At 39.9% G+C, this 21,244-nt stretch overlaps 1 protein-coding gene across 1 annotated transcript in view; it reads left to right on the top strand.

Annotated features, from left to right (window-relative positions):
- LOC109688486 (aldehyde oxidase 2-like) overlaps window positions 1-20,873 on the top strand; it is an 85,503-nt gene extending 64,630 nt beyond the window's left edge. The window contains 6 exon segments of the mRNA XM_074072309.1: window positions 46-160; window positions 3,340-3,405; window positions 3,521-3,709; window positions 5,888-6,055; window positions 17,206-17,281; window positions 18,734-20,873. Of these exon segments, the coding sequence (XP_073928410.1) occupies window positions 46-160; window positions 3,340-3,405; window positions 3,521-3,709; window positions 5,888-6,055; window positions 17,206-17,259 (592 nt within the window). The 3' untranslated portion in view covers window positions 17,260-17,281; window positions 18,734-20,873.
- Window positions 20,874-21,244: the final 371 nt, after the last annotated feature.

Consider the following 21,244-nt stretch of genomic DNA (forward strand, 5'->3'; position numbering starts at 1 on the left):
TTTTACTTTCTGGCCCAAGCTAAAGGGCTTTATTTCTTGCCTTAGGGGCTACAAAGCCTTTATGGATTGGGAGAAGGGGGAGGGAGACCCATTTCCCTACTATGTCTATGGAGCTGCCTGTTCTGAGGTTGAGATTGACTGCCTGACAGGTGCACACAAGGTAAGTCAAGTCTAACATTCCTCTTGCAAGTTAAATCAACAAAAACAAAATCGTATTATATAGTAAGTAACCCAACATCATTAGGTAATATTCAAAAAAAGAATGAGATTCTTTCAATTTCATGGGGATTTCCGGAGATCCAGCCTTATCTCAGAATTCCCTGATAAAAAAGATGATGTTATGATCAAAAATGAATTGTTCATAAGTCTAAGTTTAATTAACACCAGGCTCACACCTGTAACCCTACCTACTTGGAAGGCAGAGATCAGGAGGATCTTGGTTCAAAGCCAGCCTGGGGAAATAGTTCAAGAGACTCTATGTCAAAAATACCCAACATAAAATAGGGCTGGTGGAGTGGCTCAAGTGTTAAGGTGCCTGCCTAGCAAGCATGAAACCCTGAGTTCAAATCTCAGTACCAACAAAAAAATTAAATACTGTATCAAATTTTTTATTCCATTTCAGACAACAAAATCACTTTTCAAAGTTTTATGCAGAAAAAGGTTCTATTCCCAAAGGAAATAATCTGAAGGGAGAGGTAATTTAGCAAATAGTCTTGAAAGAAATGTTTTGAAAGCACATAGCAATGGGCTAATGGTTTCCCAAAGCCAACTACCCAGGGTACTACTGATCTCTAAAGAAATAGACTTCGGTGAGGGTATGAAAGTAATTTTTGTGCTTGCTATTTGAGCATTCAAGAAACTACCTATTGGAGACAGGGAGTCCCATTTAACCCAAAATTAACAATTTACACCATGAATATACCTCAGGTACCATTCTGGGAACAGAGATTGCAGAAGGCTTAAATAAAATATAATATAAGCATAAGTATAATAAATTGTTGGGAAGCTTATGTGACACCCCAACAACATATTTAAACTCCATACTGAAATTAATAATCCAATATTACCTTTGGCCACCTAGCCAAATGATCAATTTGTGTACAGGGTTTTGCAAATACCAACATGTAAATCATACCAAAATACCTTTTGTTTTCCCATTGTTGGTTAACCTAACCACTTTTTTAAAGAGTCAATAAAGGGACATGTGGAGAGCAGTAGCTGTCATATTTTGTTCAAGTTTCTCCTTAGGTTATATTGATATTATGTCTCAATTTTTATTCTATATCATTTTTAAAAAGCAAACTCATGTGATCCCAAAGTGCTCATATGATTTTTTTTTTTTGTGGCGGTACTGGGGCTTGAACTCAGCGCCTACACTTTGAGCCACTCCACCAGCCCCTTTTTGTGATGGGGTTTTTTTGAGATAGGGTCTTGCAAACTATTTGTCCAGGCTGGCTTCCAACCATGATCCTATTGCTCTCTGCCTCCTGAATAGCTAGGATTACAGGCAAGAGCCACTGGCGCCTGGCATCATATGGTTACTTTAGAACTGCATTGCCTAATATTTTTCACACCATGGCACACATAGATACTGATATTTGCACAGCACAGTGTGACAGGTGACTTGCCTGGAGGCCCTGACCAAGGTCCTCTCAAAGCCCAGGTGTATCTCTGGAATTCAAGCCTCTATCCCAGATGGAAAGCTGTTTTTAGAGATAAACTAGTTTTCAGACCCTATTAGTTGTGTTGCCATATTTAGCAAACAAAAATATAAGCCACTTAAGTTAACAACAAATAGTTTTCTTGTATAACTACATCATATGCAGTATTTGAGATGTACTTATTTTATGTCAATTCTACCTTAAGGTCTTGGAATAAACCCCAAAGAAACAAATAGCATGAGGATCTTCCAGAACTTATGGTGCCAGAAAAGTTAAAATTTGGTCTTCCTTGTACCTTCCAGTTTACATTCATAGTTAAAGGTTCAGTAATTTCAGTATAACTTTGATCTCTTAAAATAATTTGTTCTTTGAAGAGGCAAAACTTCCTTTAATTAAGGAGAAATCAGAGACCCTAAATGACAGGTTCATTGCTGCCCGTTAAATGGCAAACAGCTGCTGGCTGTTTGTGGTTATTCAACAAAAGCAGTCATCAATTCAGCTTTGGAGCACAGCCACCATCTCTTTCCACTGTCCAATACCCACAACACAAAACACACCAGGTTTCAAGGTGGAAGTAAATTGAAAGCCCACTCTGAGGTGTCACCAGTCTCCCTCCCTATCCAGGCTGAGAAAGAAGGCTGGTCCAAGTACCTGAGAGGCCAGGGTTTGCTTCAAAAGAGAACTGCAAATAGAGATGAATCAACATGGGTTGTAACACATGTGCACACGAAAGCAATGCTAGGAATATTTCTGTATAGCTATCCTTAACTAGCAAAAACACTTTGTCTTCCTTATTATGCTTGTGTCTTTTCCTCAACAAAATTAGTGATAAAGGCAGAACAGGACCTGCCTGGAACTCAGGAGGAGATGGGAGGAGAGAGTAGGAGAGGGGGGCAGGGGAGAGAAACGACCCAAACAATGTATGCACATGTGACTAAATGAATAATTAAAGAGAGAGAGAGAGAGAGAGAACTGCCAAACCCAAAAGGCTAGATAGAAAGTAGGAGCCCGGTGTTGCGTCTAAACAGAGAATGATGTTACCAGAATAAACACTGGGAAATGAGGGCAGAAGGAAATCCAGAGATACTCCTGAGATAGCCCAAAGACACATAAGATCCTTCTTGGCTCCCTAAAAACCCGCATGCAGACACCCTGTACCACAACAGAAGGACCAGATTAGTGTGATGCTTCTTAGAGAAGGAAGTATAGCAAAGTCAAAGTTGATGTCAACATTTGCCATTGTCACTTTCAAGGTCTTGCAAATCCCCAAACTCATACATGCCATTATAGCTATATGATTTCCTTAGCAAAAGAGCAGCAATAATGCCAACTGCACCTGACTGTCATGGGGACTACATGAGCTCATGAATTACAACAATGAAGCCAGATTGAGAATCAGATTGACAACCAGGCTCAATTATTTACCAGGTGACTCACTCATAAACACCAACATTCTGTGGACTTTGAACTCACTTAGCAGGAGTCAAAACCATGAATGCAAAAGATCTTCCAGGGTCACTGCCAGACCTGGCTCTCAATAGATGTCTTTCCAACTCTAAAGTTGCTGTCGTTCAGTGCAGTGCAAAAGTTCTGGCATAGCTGGAGATTATTTCAATAAAGCTTAAATGAGTATTTTTAATTCAAGTTTTTATGAGGTAGTAACTTTTATTTTGGGCAGAAAATCAGAACGGACATTGTCATGGATGCATGCTGCAGCCTAAACCCAGCCGTTGATATTGGACAGGTAGGTACTTGCCCACTTTGGAGGATGCTCCATCCTGAGAGTGTTGTGGGGTAGATAAAGAAAGGCCTTCTTAAAAAGATACAACGTCACAAAGCTTGAAATTGTTCCCCTTCAGATAGAAGGTGCATTTATTCAAGGCATGGGCCTTTACACCACCGAAGAGCTGCAGTACTCCCCAGAAGGGGTCCTGTACTCCCGGAGTCCAGATGAGTACAAAATTCCAACCATCGCTGATGTCCCTGGGCAGTTCAATGTCTCCTTGTTGCCGTCATCTCAAACCCCACTAACCATCTATTCATCCAAGGTAAATACCCAAACCTGGCACTGCACAATGTTACAGACTGAGGAGCATGGTCAATGAGCATGGTCAATGAAAGTCTGTCGGCAAAACAAAAGAATAAATGTTGATGATTATCAGGACCAAACCACCTGGCGATGAAATCATCTAGGAAAACTGAGATTCAGGAAAGATAAATGAGCCACTCGGTGATTTCATTAATTTCCTCTTTCACTGAAAACTCTAAAATTCATTCAAAATCTTTGACTTCTTGAGAGAATATTTTCAATAAGAACTTGAAGAATACAATATTAAGGAGAATTGAAGGCACGATGCTACTGAAATCTTAGAAAGGAGTGGCAGTACAGACAGAAGACATGGGTTCTTGTCCCAGTCCTCAGCATTGCTCTGTGATCCAGGTTAAATAATTCACCTCTCAGGGACTTAGGGTCCACAGCCACACCCAGAAATGAATCCACAACACTGGGTCTCTCATCCTGGGGTGAGGGCAGGTGATCTTGCCCCCCACAGAATATTTGACAATGTCCAGCGATCTCTGGTTGTCACAACCAGGGATGGAGGGATTTTACTACTAGTGGGCAGAGGTCAGGTCCACAGTTAAACAGCCTTCCACATGACATGCAAGACAAACAATAAAGGATCATCTAGCCCCAAATGTCAATAATGTCAGGAAGCAAAGACACCAGCCAACCCTTTCATGGCTAAAGTAATGAAACTGCAAATTATAATAAAGGTCAACATTGTTTGCATTGCTTTATACAGATTATGTGAAAAACACCCTCAGAATAGAAACTTCACTAGGTTTGAGATGTAGTTCCTTGCTAAGAGTAAGTTAATTTAAAGAAAAAAGAGGACAAATCTGTCTGCAGGAATTTCATCATTTCCAAACTGGAACCCACTTTCAGCCTAGGAACTTCCTCCAGATGTACAGTGATAAGACCAGGGCAGCCAAGACCCTTGAGTCCCTGTGGTTGTGGCTAGCACTCACAGGAGGACCCTCAGACACAGCGAGGTTTTGCAGGTTCCCTGTGAAGTGTACTATGTAGTAATAACAGGGACCCACAGTTGTCAAGCACAGCATTAAGTGTTTTGTGTTTTCCTGATCCTCAACACCCTGTAACTGCCTGCATTCCACCACAGAGGAACAGAGCCTCGGACAGCTAATCCCTCAGACTCAGAGAAACACAGGGACTCTGGGCCAGGATTTAGATTTAGTCTGTAGCTCAGGGATTGTAAACTGGTAGCCCACTGACCAAATCTTACCTGAAGATATGTCTTTTTGGCCTACATAGTGGTTGTAAAAGTCAGGAGAAAACAAAACAAAATAGAGTTTTACATTAAAATATCTAAAGTCTCTTGTAAAATTGTATGATCTGATAATTTTGGCTGCATTCTTGGAAGGCAATTGTTGGCTAGAACCAATGAACAGCTGTCCTCTTTAGATAGGACATGGAGGCATCTCTATTTCACCATTGTCCCCACTACTCCTTATTGCCCTCATCTGCCACATCACTCATTTGTATTATCTGCCAGTTGCTTGCACATCATAGGTTTGCAACCTTTTGTAAGTCTGTAATCTTTCTTCTAGAGTACTCTTCTAGAGTTATAATAAGGCATTTTTTCTCTGCTCATGAAGTTGACCAGTTCAATTCATTGAATATTCATTGAATGTTGAATACATGTATATACATATATATATATGTATGTGTGTGTGTGTGTGTGTGTGTGTGTGTGTGTGTGTATTTCAGTATTGGAGTTTAAACTCAAGGCTTTTCACACTTGCCTACGTGGCAGGTGCTCTACCACTTAAGCCACTCTGCCAGCCCCTTCACTGACTATCCCTTACTAAATAGGTTACCCTCACCCCAGAAAGACAACAAAGCATTCATGTGTGCGTGCGCGCACAGACACACACACACACACACACACACACAAACACACACCTTTCCTATAAAACAAAGTCTTAATCCAGTCAAGATTAAATATCTGGAAAGTTCAGGTAATACTGGGTTTTTTAAGATTTACTCAGTCAACAAACCAGTCAGTAAAATTAATTGAGAACCAATTTGTATAAGACTTTGTGCCAAAGGTTGAGGGTACAATGGTGAACAATACTTGGTTGCTGCCCTCTAGTAGACTATAGTCTAGTGTAGAAGTTTTTAAAACAAATGTGCTTTCTTGCAGGGCCTTGGGGAGTCTGGGATGTTCCTGGGGTCATCTGTGTTCTTTGCCATCACTGATGCAGTGGCTGCAGCACGCAGAGAAAGGAAAGTAGCTGAGGACTTCACAGTGAAGAGCCCAGCTACACCAGAACGAGTTCGAATGGCCTGTGCAGATCGGTTCACAGAAATGGTATGGAATTATTATTTCCTAAAAAGTGATTTTTCTATTTCCCACTTCTTCGATCTCTTGGGTAAGTTTATGATCTAATAATCTGTGTCTAATTACAGAATTAGTCAATTAAACTAATTAAATAATAAAATGATTAAAAAACCACACAAATAGACCTTGATTAGATGTCGTATTTTTAACATTTTAAGAAGCATTCCCCCATGTATTATTTATTTTAACTATCTCAGCAACCCTGACGCAAGATAAGTTATCATGCTTTGCAAACTGGTAGGTAAGTCTCATGAGGTGGTACACACCTGTAATCCCACCATTGGGGAGGCAAAGGCAGGAGGATTGAGAGTTCAAGCCCAGCCAAGGTTACATAGTAAGACCCTGTCTCAAAAAAAAAAAAAACCTAATATATATTTACATATTAGGAAGCAGCAAATGACTGATTTCTCCAAACTGCTATAAGTATCCCTACTACTCTGTCCTGCTCTTCAGCAAATCAAAAAATAAGCCTATGTTACACAGGCATATTTAATAATGGCGCTTTGCATGTCCTTATGCAGAGAGTACGCAGAGTCTTTCTGTGGATTAGAAATAATGCAATCCCCTTCCTACTTCACTCTCTTTCACAATAGCCCTTGCCCAGGAGATAGGACTAGGAAGTTACCTGCTCAGATACACACATGGCCTGCTTCCCGATAAGCAGCTGTGGAGAGGTCACTGACTTCCCACTTTGTGGATCTCCTAAAAACATCTTAATTTAAATAATAGCAGCTAGCAGTGACTGAGCACCTACTAACCACTGTATGCATATCCCTCATTAGTCATTATCACAACTCTATCAGATAACTCCTATTTTCCTTATTTAACTATTGAGGAAAGCGAGTTGTGGTAACTTCTCCAAGATCACACAGCTTGCAGGTGAGGACTAAGATTCAGGCTGGCTGGCTCTATGGAAGTGCAATGCTTCCCAGAGTGAAAAAAATTGACTCCCTATTTCCCAAAAGGAAATGTGTGTTTTTGTATCCATATTAAAAGAACCCCAAGTACTTAACAGATCTCTTCAAAACAGTCAGCCATAGAGTGAAAGAATAATACAGGAATTTTGCTGAAAAGGAAGTACCCTGCTTACTCATTTTGTTCCTCTAAGTGATCCTGCTCCTCTTTCCAACTGTAAATCTCACCCAGCAACACTGCTTAGTAATACTAATCACTCATAAATTCCCTCCAAGTCTTCTCCCAGTCAATAGTCCTGACATTCATCTTGATCTCACTGAACACAACAATGACAGTCTCCTGCCTCTGGCTCTTCGCAATGAGTAGGACTGGAGAACTGATGCCCTGAACTCAAAAACACCTCTCTAAGCCCATCTTCCACTCATTCCTGATCTTTCTTATGACATGGAAACTGTAGAATCATGTCATCTCATACCTACCCAAAAGCATAAGCACTTCCAACCTTTAAAAAATGTTCTACATTTTGCAATAATAAATATCCTTTTCTGGAATGGGGCAGATTATGGAAACTAAAAATAATAACACAACAAAAAGACATCCCTAATCTTCCCTCTTTACCTGAATCTAATGTTTTTTTTTCTATGTTTTATTCATTTATTCATATGTGCATACATTGTTTGGGCCATTTCTTCCTCCCCACCCCCTCACTTCCAGGCAGAACCTGCTCTGCCCTCTTCTCCAATTTTGTTGAAGAGAAGACATAAGCGATAATAAGAAAGACATAGCATTTTTGCTAGTTTGAGATATGGATAGCTATACAGCTGAATCTAATGTTTTCAATCTTCCAATGCCCTGATACCTGGAAAATGAACTCCTTCACCATTCCAAGCTGTTTTAAACAGACCAGTTTGGCAAAGTAACTCCTCCTATGCAAAGGCAAGAAGTGAATCACTTAGATCTCATTCACTGTTAGGGAGTCAGCCTCTCTACTTCCTGATACATGTGACAAAACTGTACTTTCTTCCAAGTCTGATGGTTCCTTGATAAGACTAACTGAACACGTCTTCATAGCTATAAATCATCTACTAATTTGTACACCCGCCAATCAAATGCTTAACATCAATGTGAGGGTCATTTCATATTTTCTAAAATATAAGCACACAGTTCTTAAATATCACCTCATATTATAATCTACATTTGATATTTTAAACCTTGTTTTAATAACATGTTACATTTTGTCTTTATAAAATAATACATGTCAATTATGACAAAATTAGAAAATACTGAAAAGAATAAAATGGAAGTTAAAATGAGTCATAATTCCACTAACCAGACCTAACTATAACCATTTTAGGTTGTATGTTTGTGTGTGTAAACACACTGTGAATCATGCTTTAATTCATTTATGTAAAAAATATTTTATTTGTATACTCATTTTATGAAATTGAATATCCCTGACATAAATCCTTGAAATATTTAAGCAGTATACCCAAAAGACTGTGACACAGGGTACTCCAGAGGCACCTGCACACCCATGTTTATTGCAGCACTATTCACAATAGCCAAGTTATGGAAATAGCCAAGATGCCCCACTACTGACGAATGTATTAAGAAAATGTGGTGTTTATACACAATGGAATTTTATGCAGCCACGAAGAAGAACAAAATATTATCCTTCACTGGTAAATGGATGGAATTGGAGAACATCATTCTGAGTGAGGTTAGCCTGGCACAAAAGACCAGAAATTGTATGTTCTCCCTCATATGCAGACATTAGATCAAGGGCAAACACAAGGGGACTGGACTTTGATCACATGATAAAGCGAGTGCACACAAGGGAGGTATGAGGATAGGTAAGACACCTAAAAAACTAGATAGCATTTGTTGCCCTCAACTCAGAGAAACTAAAGCAGATACTTTAAAGCAACTGAGGCTAATAGGAGAAAGGGACCAGGAACTAGAGAAAAAGTTAGATCAAGAAGAATTAACTTAGAAGGTAACACACATGCACAGGAAATCAATGCGAGTCAACTCCCTGTATAGCTATCCTTATCTCAACTAGCAAAAACCCTTGTTCCTTCCTATTATTGCTTATACTCTCTCTTCAACAAAATTAGAGATAAGGGCAAAATAGTTTCTGCCAGGTATCGAGGGGGTTGGGGGGGAGGGGAGGGGGTAGAGGGATAAGAGAAGGGGTAGGGGAAGGGGGGAGAAATGACCCAAACATTGTATGCACATATGAATAAAATAAAAATTTTAAAAAAAGAAAATATTTAAGCAGTATCATTGGGAATGACTCCTTTGAGTCTCCATTTTCAGGAAATCTGTATTCAGAAGGTACTTTTCCCATGAACAATCATTCACAAAATAGGTGCTTAAACTCAAAAAGAAAATACTTGGCAAATTAATTCACCCTATAAACTCATAACCTTTATGTATAAACACTGGAATGCATTTGGTGAGCAGAGGCAGGGCAGAAATATTGACCACTAGTAATAAGCCCCATACATTTTTTTTTTTTTGGCAGAACTGGGGTTTGAACTCAAGGCCTCATGCATGCTATGCAAGTGTGCTTGCAAAGCAGGCCTCTACCACTTGAGCTCACCTCCAATCCATAATTAGCCCCTTGTTAGTAAGACCCCCTCAGACCATGTGGGCAGTACTTTATGTTTATCCTGACCTGTAACATTCCTAGCCATTCTATTAACTTCACATATGTTTGAAAGAGTAAAGAATACATGCTTCTTCAAATCTTTGACAAGACTTTAGTGATCCAAGAATCACACTTTATTCTGGACTCCAGACCCTCTTCTCAGCTGTTCATCAGCAAAGAGAAAACAACCAGAAGCCAGCCTTGAGTGGGGTGTCCAAAGGAAGCAAAGAGGAAGTCTTGACCCTATTAACAAAGAGGACCAGAAACACACAAAATATAGAATCTTCTGCTATTTCCTATTACAGGAAATGGTAAGACACCTCCATTCATATAGAAGCATAGCAGTAGGCATGGTGGTACATAACTATAATCCCAGCACTTGGGAGGCTGATCACAAGTTCAAGCCCAGACTGAGCTATATAGAAAGACCCTGTCTCAAAAATACACACACACACACACACACACACACACACACACACACACTCTCACACAATAGTGACTGAGGGTATAGCTCAGTGGTAAAGCACTTACCTGGCATGCTCAAGGCCCTGGATTCAATCCCCAGCATCAAAGAAAAAAGAGGAAGAGGAAGAGGAGGAATCCCTCTAGCATATGCACAAAGACAGCTTTCCCTTGCTTGTAGGATAGGTGAAACTTCTTAACTTGCTCTACAAGCCTACAAACCAAAGTTCAGCATGGCCAGACACATCATCTCTCCATCTCATGTGAACTCTACCCCAGCCAGACTACTTGGAACCATCTTCTTTTCCACAGTCAGTTAATCCCTATTCATCTTTCATATTTTACCAAATCCAACAAATCAGTTTGATACCTTCTTTTCTGCACAGATTAAGGTACCATGAGAACCGTGATGAATCTCAGACTCACAGATGCATCCTCTCAAGGAGTCTCCAGGGTAGCAAGGGAGAATGAGTAATAATTACTGTAAATGCCAAGTCCTGGGCTAATGGTCAGATCTTAGATCTTTCCAAGGTAAAATTCATCCCTCTTTCCAAGACCAGGGTAGTCCTCCTCAAGCTCCTAGCCTGCTCGCTCACACAGACCAATCTCTTTAAAGCATCTTGGAGCAGTTCTGAGCCCATGTCAGGTATCTTTGATCCAACTAAAACATGGCTTTTAAAAACTGAAATATATGATTCAGAGATAAGGATGTAGCTTATCCTTATCTACATGTGATAAGGATAAATGTGATAGAGCATTTACCTAGCATATGCAAGGTCCTGTGTTCAATCCCCAGCACGGGGGAGAAAACAAAATAGGTGACTCAAACTGGCACATGATGCTGTACAATGAAAAAATTTTTTAGAAACAAATATTAACTCATTGTATTTAATCTTTGAATTCCATTGTCAAAACATAATTTGGGACTGGAGGTGTGGCTCAAGTAGTAGTACCTGCTTTGCAAATGTGAAGCCCTGAATTCAAACCCCGTCCTACCCAAAAAACAAAAAAACACTGTAATTTCTTCTGATGAGTAGGAAGGTCAGGGTGTCTGTGTCTTGGAAAGTTCAAATTTTCTTATTTTTATAAGCTTCTCCTTCTTTTCTGCACATAAGGTAAATGACAGCCTGCCTAGACCTATTTCTGGGCAGGCACTTTACCACTTCAGCCATACCCCCATCCCTAGATCTATTTCTTAAACAGAAATGATGGTAAAACATTCAGTGCTTTTCCCTTGGAATAAAATAAAATAATGCATGTAAAAATACTGTGTAAATATGAGTCACTCTGTAAATATTAGAGCTAAGGTTTTCCCTAAATACCCATAGCTATTAGTGACCTTCTTCAAAACATGCCTCTCCCACAAGGCTGCAAAAGTGTTTCCACATTAAATCAAGCTGACCTGCTGAGGCCAGAACAAATAACAACTCATAACTAAAAGTCTGATTTTGTGGGTAAGTTGACTTCAACAAGAAGCCAGATTGGTAAGAAAGCAGCTTAGGGCATTTTTGTTATATAAAAAAAATCTATTTGAATGATCATTTACTGTATCAAAAGGTTTGGTTTCTTTTGTTTTCTGCATGTTTGGGTTTGTTCAACCTGATGAATGAGTTGTTGACTGATGTTTTTTATACACAGGTCCTTTCCTTCAGGGTTAATTTCTAGTGAGAACCATGTTATTGGTTGGGATTTCTGCTATGAGCCCACCAGGGCAACATGGCTTAGGCAAATGTGACCAGAAACATCATCTCTATGTAATTTCCTTTTATGGTAATGAGAGAAAGAAAAAAATATTTCTTGGGAAATGTGTTTACTACAGTCATTTATAATTCCCTAAGTGTGGGGGGAGGTAGGGGGAAGAAAGTAAATTTCCCTTAAAGATATACAAGAAGAAACATAAGTAGCACTTTCAAATTAGGACTCCTTAAAAACAGTGATTTCATTTGTAAAAAAAAAAAAAAAGTCTTCAAGATTAAGAGTCATGAAGGATTTCATGACCTAAAAATTAGAAAAATGGAGCAGGAGGTGTGGCTCAAGTGGTAGAGCCCCTGCTTTGCAGGCTCAAATCTCTGAGTTATATCCCAGTCCCAACAAACAAACAAACAACCACTAAAAAATAAAAAGAAAAATGTTGCCTTGGAGAACTTGGTAATAGAACAGATGAAAACAAACAAAAACCTCGTTAAACTTGTTATCATCAATAGAAAAAAAAGTATTCATTGAATAAAAAAATGTGGTACATGTGAGGCTCTGGGTGCAACTCAGTGGTAGAATGTTCGCCTAACATGCATGAGGCCTTGCATTTAATCCCCAGCATCTGAGAAAAACAAAAACATTGTATATGTGGACTACCATAGTGGGAAGTCATGTGGAACCAAGTAGAAAATTCAGTTTCCATTTCCTAGTAGCTAAAGTCAGTCAGTACAGCTTAGAAAAAGTTTATAAACAGGTTTCAGCTCATACCACATTTTGCCCAGCAGCCTTATGGTAACACTGACTCACGAGGAACCCTTGCAGCCACTCCCAAGGGCTGTGTGATGTTCAGCTAAAGCCCAATTTAGTAACTTAGTGGGGAACAGTTCTTCCATTCTCAGATCAGTACTCCATTCCAAATGGCCAGGCCTGTCCTATACCTGCTAGTCTGTAAGTCTGCTCTAGCTTTCTAAAGGCCTTTCCCATCCCCTGTGACCCCTAAGACGGCCTCCATTCACCTACTTTCCTGCCTCTTCAGCATTTGCTCTCACCATCTCCATGCCTTATTTTCTTTCCCCGCTTCTTTTGCCGATGCTCAGATTCAGTGAGAGTAGGCAGCACCAAAGGTGCTACCTGGTTAGGTCAGTAAAGGGAGCCCCTCCCTGCAGGTGACGGAGGAGAGGCATGTGAGCATGTCACATGCTGTGGGAAGTCTGGTTTCTATACACGGATCTCGGCGGTCTCACCTCCAAACACTAGTCCCTCAAGATAAAGCATGCTCAACCCTCATCCTATACTCAGCCTCGTATATAAGCTGGGGAGCTATACTACGAATCCTATAGGACTGCACTGTATTTTCCGTGGGTCATAGATCACAATTCTTAGAAGCATGCAGTCCCCAGTGTGTTCAGCTAAAATCTAAGCCACAGATAACTGGCAGGGCATTAGACCAGCACAAATGTGCCTCAGTCACACACAGATTCTGAGATGGAACACAGGAGACTGCATGACTCAGAACAGACTTCTCAGCATGGAGTCTCCCATGGGGTCTTCCTCAGAGCTGAACCTATTTTCCTGTTCCCATGAGATGCGTACACATGTGCACATGCACACACATTTAGACAGCATGCACTTGTTCTTTAACACATTCTTCCTCCTGCCTCTCCTGCTGTCTTGGAAGAGGTTTCATTGGCACGCAGCCTGTAAAACTGATTCCCCTTTAAACATGGCTATCCCAGGATGCAGGGAACAAAGTTGTTTCCTGAAATGCCTGGTGACACCACACCCACTTCACACCATGGGCAATCTTAGGGAAGGGGGGGTTTCTCTCATGCTGTTTTGTTGTTGTTGTATTGTTTTGTTTTGCTTGTGGTGCTAGGGATGGAACGCAGGGCTTCACACAGGCTAGGCATGCTGCTCTACCACTAAGCTCCACCCCCTGTCCTCTGATATTGTTATTTAATATACATTTTTGTATCTAAAACTCTCCTACCCACTCTCTGGAAAATTATTTATTTTGGCAGTACCAGGGTTTGAACTCAGGGCCTCAGGCTTGCTAAGCAGGTGCTCTACCATTTAAGCCACTCAGACAGCTAGAAAATTACTCTTCAGGTGTGGGGAAGCAGAGGAAAGCTAGGAAGAGCTCCTGAAGGAAAGGGGAGAAAGCTAGAGGCATTCCTCATTTTCAGAGAGGGAATAAGAAGCTGGGCATGGTGGTACATACCTGTAATTCCAGCACTTGTAAAGCTGAGGTAGGAGGATCATGAATTCAAGGACAGCCTGAGCTACAGAGTGTTTGAGGCCTGTCTGGGCTACATAGTGAGACTCCAAGACTCTGCCCCAGGTGGGAAGGGGAGAAGGAGAGAGAAAAAGGAAATAAGACATGCAGAATGTAAAACAGAAAACAACAGCCATCTTATTTAGTCAGGGAAAGGAGTTTCAATGAGCTGCTCTAGCTTAGTAGTTAAGGCATGACCCAGGGTCATGGGAACCTGGGTTTGAATCCTAGCTCTCCCTTTGATGATGTACTTAATTTTTCTGGTCATTCAGTTTTCTTATTTATAAAATGGGGTGGAGTATAGGGCAGTAGAGAGAGTAGTTCTACTTCACTAGAAAATTAACTAAGGTAACATGTAAAAAGCATATAGCAGCTGTCACACATAAATGGCCAATACATATTATGATAATAATGATAATGAAGATGTTTGAGTTAGGGCTCTCCAAGACCAACCTTAGAGCCAATGATTCTCTTGGACTCACAGAAGTCAGAAAACCTGTTATATGCATGGCTGTGGTTGATTACAGATTAATGTTAGCCAAGCCTGGCATGGTTGTGACCAGGAGTTTTGACCAGAGACCCAACTCCAGGGGTTCCCACGAATCAGGTGCACTCACTTGTCCCAATATGCCAAATAAAGAGGTGAGTAGTGGTGAAGGGCAGAGAAAGCAAATTTATAATGTGACATGGGCATGCTGGGGAAAGAGGCGAAGTAAGCACTTCAGCTTAGGTTTAAATGGAGAAAAAGTTGGGGAGGGAGAGAGAGGTACGCATAAACCTGGTTGAACATTACCTCCGTTCTGGCTCTGTGAGGGTTTGAAAAGTTATCACTGTCATCATTTGATGAGAGATGATTACTCCTGCTCCAGGGTGTAGCCTCATCATTATAGGTCATCGTCCTTATTTGAGGGGTGAGGGAGTCTGTCCTGTGAGGCTGTTGTGCTCCTTTCCTTTGGGGCTATGTCCTTGTTATAAAGAAGTTATGATCAGTCCCATTCTTCCTTGAACCCAAAGTGATTTCAGTGTAAAAGGGTCAAATATAAAAATGGAGAAAGGGATGTGAAGCCTTTTCTCCTGCATTGAGATAATTTGTAAACCCAAGTAAAGAGTCCATGCTTTTTAGCAAAAGCAATTTCTAAGTACCTGTTATATGGTGGAACATGCTTGTAATTCTAACACTAAGGAAGCTAAGCAGGAGGATTATAAGTTCAAGGCCAGCAAGGACTAATGTAATGAGTACCCGTCCCAAAAAATAAAAATATAATCAAGGAAAATGGTGCATAAGGCAGAGACCAGGAAGTACCATATACAAGCATCCATTTCTCCCCTCCCAATGAAATCAGACAGCAGTTAATTCTCCCAGCAATGATGTGTGAAAGATAGGTGAAATATTGCCAAGCAGGCAAGCCTATAAGCCTTGGTGTCCAGGTTTGAATTGGGAATCACTTACATAGACAAGGAATCATCCTCATGGCTGACCTTGCTTAGTCACTAGCCCAGAGGTCAAATTGTTACTAAGTGACTCAAAGCCCCAGTTAAATTCATATATTTTTCTTTTGCTGTTACTGTTACACTAGAGTCAGGGCCTGGTGCTCACTAGGCAGGCGCTCTATCACTTGAGCTATGTCTCCAACCCTTTTGTGTTCTTTTTGAGATAGGGTCTCATTTTACACCCTGGCCAACCTGGATTGCAATCCTATTTGTACTTTCCTGAGTAGCTGGGATGACAGTGTGTGCCTTCATGTCTAGCCATTGGTTGAGGTGGAGGACTCTCAGACTTTTTGTCTAGGCTGGCCTTTAACCACTGTTCTTCCAATTTCCACCTCTGGAGTTAGCTTGACCCACTGCGCCTGGCTAAACAAAGATATTCTTAACAAACATAATATTACCAAAAGCTTAGGGGTTATCTCCCAAGAGCTGCAAGAACCAAACCTTTCTTTGGAATGAATGTGTAAGGTTCGGACAACCCAGGTCTGCTGAGTTAATACCTACTGTACAATGATGATGATGAATCCTAGACTGATGGCAACTAGAAATGATACTGAGGCATGAAACCAAAGAGACTGGATCCAGATATTATTTCAGAGTCTGAGTTTTAACTAAAAGTGAAATTTGTCTGGACATGTATAGAGAACGATTTTGCTTTAATCATAGCTTTTAAGAGCCAACCAGGACACAAGGCAGGAGCACTAGTGGCTCATGCCTGTAATCCTAACTACCCAGAAGGATGAGATTGGGAGGACTGAAGTTCAAGATCAGCCTGGGCAAATAGTTCACGAGACCCCACCTCCAAAATAACCAGAGCAAAATGGACTGGACTTGTAGCTGAAGCAGTAGAGCACCTGCTTTGAAAGCTCAAAGTCCTGAGTTCAAACCCCAGTCCCCCAGGGAAAGAATGTCAGTGTAAACAATACCTCCCAGCATAGCCATGTAACCCTCTTCGAACCCCTCCCCCAAATATATTCATAGGATATATAATTCTTTTGGGGATTCATTCTTAAGAAGCAAAGAAGATACCTAAGTAATGGAAGTGTCCCTTTACTTAGCAACATTAAGTGTAGCAGAGATCACACCAATTCACTCAATTCACTGTCTTTTTTTTTTTTTTGATACAGGGGCTTACTGTGTAGCCTAGGCTAGGCTTGAAATCATGATCCTCCTGCCTCAGCCTCCAGAGTGCTGGGATTATAGTTAGCCTCACCATGCTCAGCTAACCCACTGTCTTTTTTGTTGTTATTATTGTTGGGCTTTTTTAGCCTATTGTCTTTTTTCTTTTTTCTTGCTGTACAGGTTTGAACTCTGGGCCTGTACTTGCTAGCAAGTGCTCCACACTTGAGTCATGACTCCAGCCTTCCACTGTCTTGTAAGAATTATCCTTTGGGGGCTGGCAGAGTGGCTCAAGTAGTAGAGCGTATTGCCTAGCAAGCATGAGGCCCTGAGTTCAAACCCCAGTACCACAAAAAAGAACCCTAAAACCTGTCATTTGAAAGTAATGACACAGTCCCATTCCTAGGGACCAGGAAACCTCTGCTTTCTCCCATCAGAATTTTTCAAAACCTAAAGATTTGATATAATTTTCCTGGTAATATGTATTAAGTGTTTGTTTGCTTTCTCTCTTAGATCCCAAGAGATGATCCTAAGACATTTAAACCTTGGTCCATACCTATAGCATAACCCTATTGTCATTTCCTAAAAGGTAAGATCAATAAATGAAAAGATAGTAACTCAAAGGGAAGGTGGGAGGTCAGCCATCCAGTGGTTTTCAAACTGTTCCATCGAACCCTAGAATTACACAAAATGTTCAAATCAATACATTTTATCTAATATTTCAAGCATTTGATACTAAATGTGCATGGCTTTGGATAATAACTGTGGAAAGTCAAGGTATTGTAGGCAACATTGCAATTTTTGTTTTTATTTTAGAATAAAAAATAATATGGTAGAGTAAGATATCTTAAACATTCTATTCTCTAATTTGCTTGAGAATCACTTGCAACTTAAATGACACCACCCAACTGACATCTATTGGTTTCTGCATTTATAATCGAATAGCGCTATTTAGAAGAGTTATCTATTTGTATTCGCTGAGTTCAAATGCTTCAGCTTTGTGCCACTGCCTAAAACAAAATTCAGAGCAGTGGAGGCTTTGTACAGTAGCCACAGAAATTCCCTGATAAGAGGAAACATGTTGTCATTATTAGAAAATTAAACTAATGCTTTAGTTTTCAATAGTCAACAGAAAGCTGAAGTCATTCTGGAAGAGAGAACTACATCATAAATTCAGAGAAAAAATAAAGTTTTTTCACTGTTATCTAATTTTCCAGCTAAGTATCTAAAACAACCCACAAGTATTAATACATATATGTTCAATTCTGCTATATTTTGTCATGAGAATAACTTGCATTGATAATTTTACTAAATCAGAATAAATAAATGAACATTTGTTTCTTTATAACAACAAAAATCAAAGTAGGCGATACTTAAAATTATGTCTTACATTTTTATGAAATAGGAATTTTAAAACGCACCTAAGGAATACAGGGTAGAATTACCTAGTCTCTTTAATCATTCTTTCTATCTCTCTTTCGCTTTGTAAGTATCAAAGTTAAATGTGATATGATAACACATCCACTCTAATTTCTACATAAAACAAGAACACACACGCACACACACACATGCATGTGCATATGCTATACTAAAGACCGAATTTTTAGAGAGACCACCAATGAATGAACTAGGTTGTCAAGTTTTTGTGTAATCTTTAAAATTAGGAATTCCTAACATTTTAAGACAAATTTAGAAAATATAGGGTTGGATGTAGTCCAGGGAAAGAGCACTTGCCTAAACATAAGGCCCTAGGCTTAATCCCCAGGACCACAAAAAAGAGTGAGGAAAGGAGAGAAAAGGAGGGGAGGAGAAGGAAGGGAAGGGTAAGGGAGGGGAGGAGAGGAGAGATAGGAAAAATGAAAAACAAAATCTCTTGCCATTTTACCATTTACCACTATTTCTGTGTGTCAGAATTTTGTTCCTGATGTGAAATCAAAACAAAATTAAGATATAAATTCATTGTGAAGACTGGAGACATGGTGCAAGTGTTAAGAGTACCTGCCTAGCTTCATTTATAACCATTCTCTTTTCTTTTTTCTAGATATTTCAATTTTGCAAATGAAAAGATGGCTTGTTAATCCTAACTGGACTCCAAACTGTTGGGAGGGAAAGACATTATTAGAAACTTACTCAAGTCTAATTAGATTAGCAAGGTGAATCATTATTTACAAATTATTTACTTAGACTCCTCAGCTTAGGCACCACCAGACAAGCACTGCACTATCCAAAGCAAGCAACTTTAATGCTGATTTGTTTTGAAAAGATCATGTGAATTTTGTGACAAAAGGAAATTTTCCCTTTCTGTGTCCATCCAATTTAACTGCATGGGGTCACGTATGTTACAATCATTAAATGAAAGACTTTCTCAGGAGATAAACATATGAAGACTTTTCCTGGGAAGGGGATTCTCTAGCCACAGAGCAGCAATACTGCGAGAGTGCTGCAAGTTTATGTTCTTACCACGGATGGGCAATAGGTCTGTATAGGTGCATTTGACATCAAAGGAGTAGCATTTCCCTCTTCTAAATTGACTATTCAACTAGTCAGCATTTCTTGGGGAAGGAAAAAATAGTGTAAAACATTTCTTCAGCCAAAATGCTTTGCTTTTATATTTTTGAGTTCTCAAGAAAAAAGATCTAATTTGATTGCTATCAGAGTTTCAGAAATACTGCATGGCTTAGTTTTCCTTACACTAAAGATGGTCAACAGAGCAAGTGAATCATAAATTGTAATCACTCCTACATTGTGTTTAAAACATGCAGAGAGGTTGGAGGTGTGGCTCAGTGGTAGAGGATTTGCCTAACATGCTCAGTGTCCTGAATTCAACCCCCAGCACTAAATAAAAAAATAATCCACCAAGTTCCATTAATTTGAGTTTCAGGGACCTACAGAGAAAGGAGAAACCAGTATTTAAGTTAGGTCTCATTTGACCAGAAGGTCAGGGGGAAACTGACATTCTACTTGCCAGAATTCACCTGATCAGAATCACCCAGCCATGGCCTGCAGGGGCATCTGAAGTGGAATGAAGGTGAGGAGAGCTGAGTGCTGCGTGTGGGGTGAATGGAAGTGCACAAAGAGGCAGGCAGTAGAGCCTGGTGGAGGCTGCAGGGCACTCAAGGCCATAAATACGGCCTGAAGGGACTAGGACACAGCTGTCCCCAAGCCCATTTGCTGGCTTTAGAGGTACCCCTAGGCCCACAGGAGCCCAAAGGAGGAATTAGGACAGGAGCACAAAGAGAAAGGAGACAGAAGGGTCAGAGGCAGGATGAAAATTATGCAAGATGGATGCACAAAAAAGCTTAGTGGGAGTGGCTGGGGTGAAATAAGTTAAAAGTAATAAAAACATTTTTAAAGTTCATTTGAAAATAAAAATGCTTAACTGTACAATCTAATAAAAATGTGAGGAATTAAGGGGTGTGGCTCAAGTGGCAGTGCACTTGCTTAGCAGGTAGGAGGCCCTGAACTCAATCCAAAGTGTAGCAAAAAAAAGTGAAGAATTTGTTTTTAGCATTTTAAATAATAAGTATTGGGGTCTTTTTGTTCCCAAAAAACATTTGGTCTACTAGGGCTAAGGGTTGTTATTAGGAATTTTTTTTTTGTCATGGGTGAAATCTGCTAAGTTAAGAACAGATGGATCTTGGCCGGGTGCTGGTGGCTCATGACTGTAATCCCAGCTACTCAGGAGGCAGAGATCAGGAGGATAGTGGTTCAAAGCCAGCCATGGGCAAACAATTTGTGAGACCCTATCTAAAAAAATACCCAACAAAAAAAAGGGCCGGCAGAGTGACTCAAGTGGTAGAGCATGAGGCCCTGAGTTTAAACCCCAGTACTTCCAGGAAAAAAAAAAAAAAAAAGAGGGGTTTGAATATAAATTAATCCTGTGACTTGTATTAAAATCTGGATGGCATGAATATTAATAAAATACTTTCTTCTTTATAATTTTATTAGCATAAATTAATCATATGAAGGGTTCATTGTGATATTTACAACATATATAATGTACTTTGATCAAATTCATCCCACCTATACTACTCTTTCTTTACCACCCTCTCTCCTCCCCCCTCCTTTTTAAGTTTTTGGTGGGTTTCATTGTGTTATTTTCATATATAAATAAAATGTACTTCTATAATAGTCTAATAAAATACTTTTTAAAAAAAGTTTTATTTGAAGCCCCATATTTGAAACCAATTCTATGGATTGGATAAGTATTGTTAAAAGGTGAAACTTACTAAATTTTAAAAAATAAGTAATACATTGGCATAGTTCAAAAGTACAAAAAAGTGAAGCAAAGACTTATTCTCATACTGCTGTGGCTTTAGTGTTTGTGTCCTCCCAAAATCCATGTCTTAAAACCTAAACTCTCCCCAAGATGTTGCTAGTAAGAGATGGGGGTTCTTGGGAGACGACTGGGTCATGAGAATGGAGCCTTCATGAATGGGATTGGTGCCTTTATAAAAGAGACCCCAAAGAGCTGGCTAGCCTTTCCACTATGTGAGGACACAGCAAGATGGCACCATTTATTAACCAAAAAAGGAACCTTCACTACATAACA

The sequence above is a fragment of the Castor canadensis genome, chromosome 4 (assembly GCF_047511655.1).
Source record: "Castor canadensis chromosome 4, mCasCan1.hap1v2, whole genome shotgun sequence".
Classification (NCBI taxonomy): domain Eukaryota; kingdom Metazoa; phylum Chordata; class Mammalia; order Rodentia; family Castoridae; genus Castor; species Castor canadensis.